The sequence below is a fragment of the Notothenia coriiceps genome, unplaced genomic scaffold, assembly GCF_000735185.1.
Source record: "Notothenia coriiceps isolate Sejong01 unplaced genomic scaffold, NC01 NC01_scaffold00000339, whole genome shotgun sequence".
NCBI lineage: Eukaryota > Metazoa > Chordata > Actinopteri > Perciformes > Nototheniidae > Notothenia > Notothenia coriiceps.
The window spans coordinates 23,455,347-23,466,529 of NW_011333040.1; the positions used below are offsets into that span (position 1 = coordinate 23,455,347).

Here is an 11,183-nt window from a genome sequence, read left to right on the forward strand (position 1 = left end):
GTGTGCCTTGGCAGGGCACCCCCGGACCCCCCTAGAGGATGTGAAGTCCACCCCCCAATTAAAACATGTTCAATGTTCATGCAATACTAAATAGTATACATTTGAAGCCTTGTTATATAAGCTGTCCACCATGTCAATATGTTTCTCTGTTTGTAGCTTTTGTAGAGGTTTTTCATTGCCAGCTAAAATCTTGCCTAGGGCAGCAAATTGGTCAAAACCGGCCCTGGTGTCATCCCCACCGCACCCCCCATTTGAAACATGTTCCCACGGCTATGCTTTTGACTGAGTCCACTTCACTAAGTTTCAGTGTCTCTTAGCTGTCACTATATTTCCCCTCTGGGACTAATGAGGGATTCTGATTCTCCAAAAAGAGATGGAGCTTTCCTTCAAAATGAAGGTTGCATCGTTTATACTAAATGCATTACAGAAAGTCTCCTCAGCATTTTATGAATTTAATAATTGACTTAAAATAAAAGTTTAATTAGATAGTGTGTTCGCACTTCTCTAAGGGGCTTTATATTAACTCGGTGTTGGTGCACACATCATCCATTCAAGTGAACCTTCATGGCAGAGATGTGGGTGACATCAAGTGGGATATAGAGCTAGTGGGAAACCATTTAGCATAAGGTTTCTAAATGTTATTTACAGGGTTCCGAAGGGGTCTTAAGTCTTACATTTGATAATCAGAATGTAAGACCTTAAAAAGTCTTTAATATGATAAAAAAGGTCTTAAATATGATTTAGCCACCACTCTATTCCGCCCCTTGAGCTGGGTTCCTAAATATCTACAGACCCCACAAATGCTGTGCACCTTTGTCCAGGGCCCATGTCATGCTTTTCCGGTTATCACCGTCCCCTTGTGTGTTATGAAGGTTTTTCTGCATGTAAACGGTCTGCAGAGTCACAAACCCTCAAAGTACACCCTGTACTGAGTAAAACTCTAACACTCAGGATTCTTACGGTCATTCAAAACCTGGAAAAGTCATGGAAATCAAAAATGCTAATTCCAGGCCCTGGAAAAGTTATGGAAAACAATATTTTTCAAAAGTCATGGAAATGTAACTAAAGTTGCATCAAATATAATTTATATTTTAGCTAATCGCCAAAATAGTAATTTTATAATGATAATAAATACTGTATCGTAATGAAACGTAAAATGGCATTTAACTGACGGGGTATTTTGCTGGTGAGAGATTTGAGTTGCTTTAGCGTGTAGCTATTGGATTTGTTTTAGAAAGGCACAACATGTTTCATATGCAGACCTTATTTCCTGTTCCATGTTAAAATAAACCATTTTCAGTTGTACCGCTGAGAGAGTAATTTGTTTGGTCATGAAAAATTAGGTAAAGGTCATGAAAAAAATCATTGGTGAAAGTGTATGAACCCTGGATTCCTTTTGTTTGGGCTTAAGAATATAATATTAAACAAAATCTGGAAATGCTAATCAACCAACGTCATCAAGGGTGAATGTGAAAAAGCAAGAATGGCTGAAGTACAGCTCGGTGCTAAAACATGTTGTTGTTGTTTCAGGTTGCAGCATTCGTGGAGAGACGTCCAGCAAGCCAAGGACAGAGCAAACGGGCAAGTGGTGACAATTATTCTTTTTCTACTCGGGGATGACAAAATAACTTTCAGGTTGAAATAGGTTAATGGCTAGATAACATTTTATGAAAACAATTATAGGATTGTTCAGTTTCTCTTTTCAAACCTCAGACAAAATCTTCTCACTGACTTTTTGGATGCCTCTTTTAATTTAATGATATGTTAAAGTGTCCACATGTTTTTTTTCAGTTTTCATATACTCTCTTTTCATAATAAGGGAACTTTCTGCTACGGACAACTTGCCTCATATGCAGCATATAAATAGGCAAATATATATTTTTCTAGCCTGTTTGAATTGAGAAAGAAGAGGGAAGTAACTTTGTTCTCCAAGGGCAAAATGAATTTCCCTGTCACATCTCTAAAAACCGTCTTCTAACTAATGCTCACTGCCCGTGTTGTGTCTTGTGTTCAGGTTGGAGGCGTCTCTGGGTCAGTCGGAGCAGCAGGTGTGTGAGTTATCTCAGGCTCTGGCTCAGAGTGAGAAGCAGCTCAGCCAGCTGCAGGTCCTCTCTCAGTCCCAGAGCGTGCAGATCCAGCAGCTCCAGGATGTTTGCACACAGCTCAGTGGTGTGCGGGAGATGAACGAGGTTCGTTTTTCAGATTGAAATACTTACACTTGCATCACTTGTATTTCTCTTTCTTGCTTTAATTCTCTTGAGAAGTCTGTAGCTCAACAAAATATAAATAAGTCTATTATTAGGGCATTTAGTTTGAAGCTTCAAAGCTAAAGACATTACGTTCTCAGTTAGTTATCTTTTAGCCGTTTAGATTTAATTACCGTCCTTTTCTTTGTGTCCATAATTTGTTTGATCTCCTGATTGCTGCACACACACCTGTATTAACTTAGCGGGAGTGCAGACATTTAGCGGCACTATGAATCACGGATCATAAAATATGAAGACAGACAGCTTACTTGGAAACTCTCAATACAAGTTTTGCACATTTAAATAATTACATTTGGTACAGTCATTTTATTCACCCGGTCTGCTCAGTAAAGTGCGTCATCATGGTATGCAATTTCAGTTTGATCATTTCCTGTTGTCTGTGTGTGTTTCAGTTCTTACAGGTGGAGAATGAGTTGACGAGGGAGCAGATAACTGAAAGTGAACGGTTGCTGAGTGCCAACCTGCAGGCTCTGCGGCAGAGGAACATCAAGTGTGAGGACCTGAATGGAGAGCTTGGTCAACTTCAGTAAGTTGAACTTAAAAACACCCATGTCATTATCTTAATCCTATTGAATTCAAACAGTTTCAAAATGCAGCTACAGTGATAAAACATAATGGAGACACGTGAAATGAGATACTCCAATAAATCATCTTTAGAACAGGGTTAGGGTTACACTAAACCTAAAGTACTAGCAAATATAAAATAACTTCCTTTTTACTAGTTCTTTAACAAATATGATATGCATTACACTTTATACAGTGTATTGAGTTGTATCTTATCATTAGCTTCTTCATAAGAACTGACATTATAATTTATTATTTGAAAATGAAGGTAGAAGCAAAATTAAGCAAAGAAAAAGCACTCTAATAAAAAATGTAATTTATTATTATTATTATTATTATTAAATAATGGCTTGATAGTACATTTGATTAAGATACAAAATATTCCCAGTGTGGGTAAACAAGTCTTCACTCCAACTATGAGCATACAGAAATGTTTAACATTCAGAAAATCTTTCTACAAACTCTTTTTAAAGTTGTATAACATTTTCTTTGTATACGGCATGATAAGTTATCTGTATGTGTGATGCAGGATTGAGAAGAGGAGCTTGCACGAGGAGCTGGAAACCACAAAGTCCAGAGCCGGTGCCACTCAGCTGGAGCTTAGACGGAAACTGGCAGACGCGGTCACTGAAATAACTTTGCTGCATCACACACTGAGGGGACTGACCAATGAAATACATGCTGCTCTCAATGGCCAGGTAATGCATACGAAAGGCGTAACACAACCTGAAGCAGATTCTCTGCATTTTCCATACTTCCATGTGAATCCATTCTAATATTAAAGGGGACCTATCATGCAGAATGCACTTTTTGATGTCTTTTATACATAAACATGTGTCCCCGGTGTGTCAGGGAACTCACGCAGCGTCAGAAAATAAAACCCTCTCTCTTTTCCTCCGTACCCAAATCTCTAAAAACGGGGGTACAACGGAGCTGATCCAGATTTGAGTCCGATATGACGTAATATCTGAAATGTGGACCCACAGCACTATCAGAAACGCTGCTATCAGAAACAATGCCTGACTGTTTTAGACGTAATCTGGTCGATGTTTACATTAGCATCGCTAACACTCAGAGCTAACCTGTACTGGAGAGCATATATGTGCAATATATACATTACATTTTATACATAAGCCATTAATAACTGTGTAATATATTCCTGATTGCTAAATTCTAACAACTGTTACAGGATTTGTATTTTGGAAAGTATGTTTTCTTTTACTTTTATTTTTTATATTATATTTTTTAATATTATATCATAACTTAGCACTTTTTTCTTAACATAGGTAACATTAAGCTGGCTTTCTACCCAAAATCAGCACTTTTGAAACAGGAAGTGAAATAGAGGGATATGAGGCATGGCTAGAATGGGTGATCTGTTTGGTATTTTGAGCAAAACACTTCATAGACATGTTTTTTATATATCTGAGACCTATGCTATTGCCTAAAAATAGCATGATAGGTGACCTTTAAATAAATAGGTACACGTCAGGCTATAACTATATTTCTAGTGGACTCAAGATTGCACCACTAATTGTGTTCAAGTTATGTTACTCATGTGTCAAGTCAAACTTCATGATAAGGGAAAAGGCTAAAATCAGCTCCAATCAAACCGATTTCATCACTGTGGAGAAAAACAATATTTTGATGTATACTTGTATTGTTTTTCAGAAACCACAGAAGGAGTCTCAACAAGTGGAGCGCCGTCACCCCTCCAGCTCGTTTGTCGACAGCGTCATGGTTGCACTCACAACAGAGACCCTTCCTGGATCAGGTACTGTAGCTTACTGGGTCTTTGAGTGATAGTCAATTATAATTTAGTTCATGACTCCACAAGAAAGGCTTGGTTCTTTTTAAGAATGAAAAATATTATATTTTCTCATTAAAGAAGCTTGTGTGTGTTTTTTTTTTTTAAACCTGAACACAAATAGCCACTTTCCAACTGAAACAGTCAAGCTGGTTTAACCGATACTGGTGGTCAATCTGAGCGTGTCAAGGTGCATTATCCAACCACGCATTATAATGTTCTACTCAACCTGGGTTAAAAGAAGTCACTGTGCGTCTATCTGGCATGAGCACCAATTTAAATAAATGTAGTTCAATGCAAGTGTATTTAAAAAAAGAAGAAGTTGCAAACCAGTGTCCCCGAACAGACTGACACCCAGAGACACTCATGACTGTTAAAACAAGATGCTTCTTGGTAAGAGTGTTTACAAAGAAAACATTGATGAATCCCAGAAATCAAAGACTACCAAAACATGAGAACAAAACGTAGTTATAAACAAAAGTAATTCATATTTTCTATATCGATTCGCTTCATGCATGAGAAATGGCATCTTATTACTCGAGGCAATCGGAAATCTAACTCGTAGTTCACTTTCTCTCCCGTCCCCTCAGACGTGGCCGACCCACCGTGCGAAACTTTGTTTAGTGAGACGAGCGCCTTCACCCGCATTGCAGCCGTCACGCCTAGAAAGAAAAGTAACGCAGCAGCAGAGTGTGACCCCGAGGAGGATCAGAGCAGCGTGGCGGAGCTGCTGGTCGATCTGGGCAGCACCATCACAGAGCTGATCAGCAACACGAAGCTGCTGCAACAGCGCAAAGACGCTCAGCTGGAGGAGCTGCACCTCGCCATGTGAGTGCCGTACCGTGTCTATGTGGTGGGGAGATCAAGATGGCCTTTCCACATGAGGCTCACTTCATGACCAATACACTTAGGCCTGCAACTAACACTTGTTCAGTGCATCGTACATATGTTTCAGATTCCTCAATGAACTGCTCTGTTATTAAGGGAAAATGCCAAACACAAGTTTCCTGATCTTTATTTTTTTGACTTTTTTGAGGATTTTTGTTTGATGCATGAATTGCATAATTATCCATCTATAGAAAATCTCTTTTCAGTAGTTTTGATTGTTTGATTAATGAACACATTGTTCCATAAGTAGATCTGTGTCATGTAGAGAGTGTGTTCTGCTGCAACTATTCGACTGATTGCAATCAATTTCTCAACTCACCAAATGTGAAAAACAAATCGGGAACAACCGATTGATTTATTAAAGGTCTGCACTTCATTAAGATTTTGTATCAGAGGTTTGGCATTGATATGTTCAACCCTACACAGAGAAGAGGTCATACTAATTGTGTTAATAAACATGAAGGTTTCTGGATTTACTTTCCTTTAGATATGAATTGGTGGAGTTGCCAAGTTCTCTTTCATATTGAACATATTAGTGCCGTTTTTATAATTTATTTTGGTAAACACCAATAGGGTTCATGCATGTCATTCTTCTTCTTCTTCAACCTTATCTGATGCATTGTTCCAGCTCTGGCCTGCAGGTGGAGCAGCAGGCTGCAAGCAACAGACATGAAGCCGAGGCGTCTGTGCTGAAGCTCCAGCTCAGCCGTCTGAACAGCCTGTTTGAGAGAGGAAATCAGGCGCTGCAGCAGAAAGCTCTGGTAAGTGCTACTGGACTTTAACTTTGAAAACAGGATACAAAAGAGCTCTGCCCTGTCATTTTCCTATAAATGTTTCTCTTTTCACAGGATGAGAAAACTGTGACAAAGTTGATGTCAGAAGTTCAAGAGACCCAGGAAATTCTAAATAAACACAAGACTGAGAGCAAAGTAAGGCACACCATCCATACTGTGTATATATTGACTACCTGTGAAAGAAATGCTGGTATTAGCTTCAGCTGGTGCGATGGATGTCATCATTTTTATGTGGGCAGATTCGTAGTTAAAATCAAAAAGGGGGGGAAAGGGATCCCACCAGCCAGGAAGGACAATGGCACCCTTTCCTTGGACCTTGATTTTATCATTTGAATTCAACCCCATATCTGTAAAGTTTCATGACTGCCCCTAGCACACTTCCAATGCTATTGCAGTGACAAAATCTAGTCTTAAAATGGAAATACAAACACTTGTTTTTATCATATACATTTTTTTATTATTTCTTAAGTACTCCATGCTACAGTTACCAAAGTGTCTCCAAAACCACATTCTGACACACACTCAAAAGCTGGAAACAATACTAGCTAAAAACCAACTCAGAATACACTTGATTACACTTAACGGTTTATTTGTATTTAATTGTTCACAGGAACTGCGGAAGGAGGTGGTTGAGCTCCGTCGTTCTCTCCAGCAGTCACAGGTGGAGACTCAATACCTGCGGGTAGAGTTGGGAAAAGCCGGTAGCGAATCAGCTAACCCGGCACAACTAATGGAGGAACAAATCAAATTGTTGAGAGAGGTATGATCCTGTCACTTATGCTCTGTGAAATGCCAGAAACATAATAGTTTATTAGCCTTAATTGTAAGCTATAGTTGAGCAAACACATCAGGTTCTCTAACATGGGTCCTTTTTTTAAACTGAAGGTGGAGAGACTGAAGTTGAGTGTTGAGAAATTGGAGCAGGGCAGAGTTAAACTCCTTGAGAGAGCAAAAAGACATGTAAGTATCGTCTTGTTACCGTGGTATTGACTCACTGCATAAAAGTGGTGTTATTTATTAACTGGGACAAATATAAAATCTATAATGTCATTATGTACGATGTTGTAATGTCGCTTGCAGCAACTCATCCATCTGGCCAACCAGCAGAAAAGTGAAAATGAGCTCCAGATGTTGAACAAAATGATCAATAAAGTCAGAGAGGTGAGCGATGCTTATTATAATGCTTGTCTTTTTCTGTACATGAATAAATGCTGTTTCTATGTTTGTGTGTTGGAAGTAAAGAGGGGTTTTCATTTCTCCACACAGACTTTGCTGTCTTTGCCGGTGGTCGTGAAGAATTGTGAACAACTCCAACGGCTCATTTCATATATCGGCTGACATGTTTGTTATTGTAACCTGTGTTCATTGTATTTATAGCCATGTTGTTTAAGCTTGTCCTGGATGTGTTTATTCATATTTTCAGTATGATATGTTATCAAATAAATGATTTAAAATGGGATTATCCTTGTTGTGATGTTTTTTTATTTATTTCAGGATTAAATGCAATGACAACAATTCAAAGTGTTTGCCTTCTTTGTGATGGCGGCAAACACATGTTAACATTCAAAAAAGACATGTTTTGCACAATTTGCTAAAAGCAGTTTTGCTGGACAATAAGTTTGACACATCTCTTCAAATGTCATACGTCATAACTATATGCTGTACACCTGGCTTTGTTTTAGCAGCAGTTACCCAGTATTGAGTAAAAGGTAATAGATGATGGCTTGGGCGTAATAACGATAAATGATACAACTTAATTCAGAAGATGTCTCATGTCGGCCTGCATTGTTCATAAAGTATCTGTCTTCAAATATATATTGAATCCGTCCCCCAAAACATTTAAATAAATACATTAGTAACCGTTTGCAAAGGTGCAATCCTAGTGTTATCATTTACAAGTCATCGATAGGGTGCACACGTTTGCAGATTGTTTCCACAGTAGATGTTATGCTGTTATGTTGATGATGTGGTTTTCCAATGCTGGCTAGACCAGAGTTTGTTAAAGTCTCTGTTCCCCTCTTTTGGATATATTATTTGTCTTAACATATTAGCTAGGCAAACTGTGAAAATCAACCACTTACTGCTATTCTAGGCTACCATTAGACCACAACAGAAGTGAGTGTTCATCAAATAAAGCTTTGTTGCGGATATCCCCTGTCACCGGTATCTTGAGTTCAAGATAAAAAAAATTCTTTTGAAATTATAAATGTGACACTTGCTGATTACTACCATTCTTAGTTGATCCACAAAGATTTAAACATTCAGCGGCACTCAAGAAAAATGAAGACCCTTTTAACTGTGGATACTTTGTTGGATCAAAAAACATCTTCCCTGTCAACAAAGCTTCTTTACTGATAGGAAAATCAACTATCTTCAAGATAATGTAGCGTTTCCTAGCGAGTCCCGTCTTGTCAGACATGCAGACTTCGAGTGAGGAAGGTTTCTCATGTTGAGATAAAGGCCTCAAAACGACTTAACTTTTTCAGGCTGAAATATCGAGTTACAAGTCGATTCATTTTCTTGATTAGTGGATCTGTGTGGCAGATTAACTGTGTCTGCCTGTCTAAGCGCAGCGTTGAAGTCTGGACATGATAATTGGGGCCCGGTCACGCCGACTGGAAACACTGTGGCTCCAGACAACACTTCAAACCAGCTGAGCTGAAACAGTGAGGAAAACACGCGAGCACAGAAAGAAAAACATGTTCGAGTGTGTTTTTTTGTTCCTGGAGGCAAATGTCTGGATCTGTTTGTCCATGTTATTTTGTAATATATCATAGTTGATGTACAAATATAACTAATAGGAATTAAATATGTGACAAGCCTTAAGTAACCCCTTAGGTATTATACAAATAATTCTGTTTGGATTTTTTGGCAAAATTGCTGAAATTGTAATAGCAATAAAACATCAATAGTTAAAATATGTTATTCTTTAAGAGCCAAAGTGCTATATAATTCTTTTATTTCCAAAAAGGCAACCTAATATGCATTTTCATTTGGCAACAAAATACATGCAAATGTACTAAAGCTGACGTTATTCGAGTCACTTATTGCTAAGCCAATGACCATGAAGCAAAAATAATTTATACTGATATTTCAGAGTCTGTCATGTCTCAGCATTAATGTAAATATTAAACTTGCACATTCAAATTATGACATAAAAATAAGCTTTCAACCACACTTGACATTAGATACACTTTACACTCACATGCTGCGTATAGAGAGGCCTTGACATTTAAATCCACATTTATCGCATCTAGTAAATTATCATCAATGGAAAGTGGGGTGTTGGGTTAATGTAATGAATCACAGTTCTGTAAGGTGAGGTTAATCAGTCTTTTCAATGTTGCCCTTAACAAAGGTCATTAACAAAGAGAGGAACCATCACGATTGTGCGCATTATGTCAGGCTCACTGGGTGCCGTCTCAAGTCTCTGAGGGTTTTAGTGGCTCAGATAGCAGACACAAACCTGTCCATATTCCCTGGATATGTTGGGTGTCTCAGGTAACCCCCAGTGTTAGCAATAGGCCCTGCAGCACTGTTATACTGCGAGAGAGAGCCCAGCTGAACGGGGGACACCCTGCCGTAATGGTCCACGGCCTCCACAGACCCGTGAGCTGAGGAGTTGAGGCGTCCATGCGCTGCGTACCCCTGGCTGTGGCCCTGTGCATACGCTGCCTGGTGTGTGTGTTGGTGCGGGTGGCCGTTTGGCCCGGAGTAGGTGAACCCCGGGTGGGTAGAGGGGCGTGATGATACAGCCCCTCCGCACGCTTGACTCTGAAAAGCCGCTGCTCCCAGGCCGCAGTGACTAGACCCATTTGGCAGACCCTCTGGACTGAAGCTGCGGCTGGACTGCTGCATCACCTCTGACCCCTGACCTGCGAGCATGCTGGCTGGACTCTGGTGTCCTATGAGGTGGTTGATGCTGAACGTGCGGTGTTGGCCAGGTCCAAACACAGGAGGAGATGCAGAGGGGTAATAGGCAGAGTGCAGCTGCTGCCCGTACGCCGGACTGACTGTCATGTTGTTGTAGACAGAGTTGGAATATGAGGCTGATCTGGCAATCTGCACAGGAGAGAAAACTGGTGTCTCATGCACATATGAGGTGTAAGTGTTCATGTCACAGCGCTTAAACCTCTTCCTGCGCCTCAGGAAGCTGCCGCTCTCGAACATGTCCTCAGCGTTGGGGTCCAAGGCCCAGTAGTTGCCCTTCCCTGGCCGCCCCGGCTCTCGGGGGATCTTGATAAAGCAATCATTGAGAGTCAAGTTATGGCGGATGGAGTTCTGCCATTTCTTTGAATTGTCTCTGTAGAAGGGGAAGCGCTCTGTGATGAATTTGTAGATGCCCCCCAAAGTCAGCTTGCGGTCAGGGGAGTTGGCTATGGCCATGGAAATGAGTGCGATGTAGCTGTAAGGAGGCTTCCCTCGCTGCAGAGGTCTCTTCCTCCTCCGACCTCTGGGCTGATCCTCTGTCTGCTGCTGAGTGTTGGATGCAGACGATTGTGTGTCTGCTGGAGAGCCTTTCTCCACTTTGACCACCGGCATTGTCATGAACAGTTCAGATATGTCCCTTAAATGTCAGATTTTAAAGTGAACTTACTGCAAAGGCTGCACAGTATTAGTACTTCCACAGTTCAGATGAAGTTCCCTCTGTCTGATTTAATCCTGGGCTTCAAAAACAGTCCTGCCAGAAAGATCACATTTGTTTACAACAACTCACGGTCTTTCGGTCCAAATCCAGCCGCTCTTCAAGTGCAAGTCATACACTTTTTACCAAGAGCTCGTGTTTGAACAATTGCTATTCTCATTCCCACAGTTCGTAGTCATGGGAAATTAAAGAGTTGTGCTGCAAGAGTGCCATGCATG

General features: G+C 40.2%; 2 protein-coding genes across 2 annotated transcripts in view; one reads left to right on the forward strand and one right to left on the reverse strand.

The window, feature by feature from the left end:
• Positions 1-7,781, forward strand: part of spag5 (sperm associated antigen 5) — a 16,276-nt gene extending 8,495 nt beyond the window's left edge. Inside the window, exons 12-23 of the mRNA XM_010779409.1 lie at positions 1,531-1,581; positions 2,015-2,189; positions 2,660-2,793; positions 3,361-3,529; positions 4,503-4,605; positions 5,229-5,466; positions 6,155-6,287; positions 6,375-6,455; positions 6,931-7,080; positions 7,206-7,280; positions 7,401-7,481; positions 7,587-7,781. Coding sequence (XP_010777711.1) covers positions 1,531-1,581; positions 2,015-2,189; positions 2,660-2,793; positions 3,361-3,529; positions 4,503-4,605; positions 5,229-5,466; positions 6,155-6,287; positions 6,375-6,455; positions 6,931-7,080; positions 7,206-7,280; positions 7,401-7,481; positions 7,587-7,658 — 1,462 coding nt within the window. The 3' untranslated portion in view covers positions 7,659-7,781. The remainder of the gene's footprint in view (positions 1-1,530; positions 1,582-2,014; positions 2,190-2,659; positions 2,794-3,360; positions 3,530-4,502; positions 4,606-5,228; positions 5,467-6,154; positions 6,288-6,374; positions 6,456-6,930; positions 7,081-7,205; positions 7,281-7,400; positions 7,482-7,586) is intronic.
• Positions 7,782-9,249: 1,468 nt separating this feature from the next.
• Positions 9,250-11,183, reverse strand: foxe1 (forkhead box E1). Its single transcript, XM_010775572.1, has one exon. The coding sequence runs from the start codon at positions 10,866-10,868 to the stop codon at positions 9,768-9,770; it is 1,101 nt and encodes a 366-aa protein (XP_010773874.1). The 5' UTR covers positions 10,869-11,183; the 3' UTR covers positions 9,250-9,767.

What these genes read in the sequence shown, in the direction of transcription:
- foxe1 (XM_010775572.1), bottom strand. Translation starts at nt 10,868, where the DNA reads ATGACAATGCCGGTGGTCAAAGTGGAGAAAGGCTCTCCAGCAGACACA.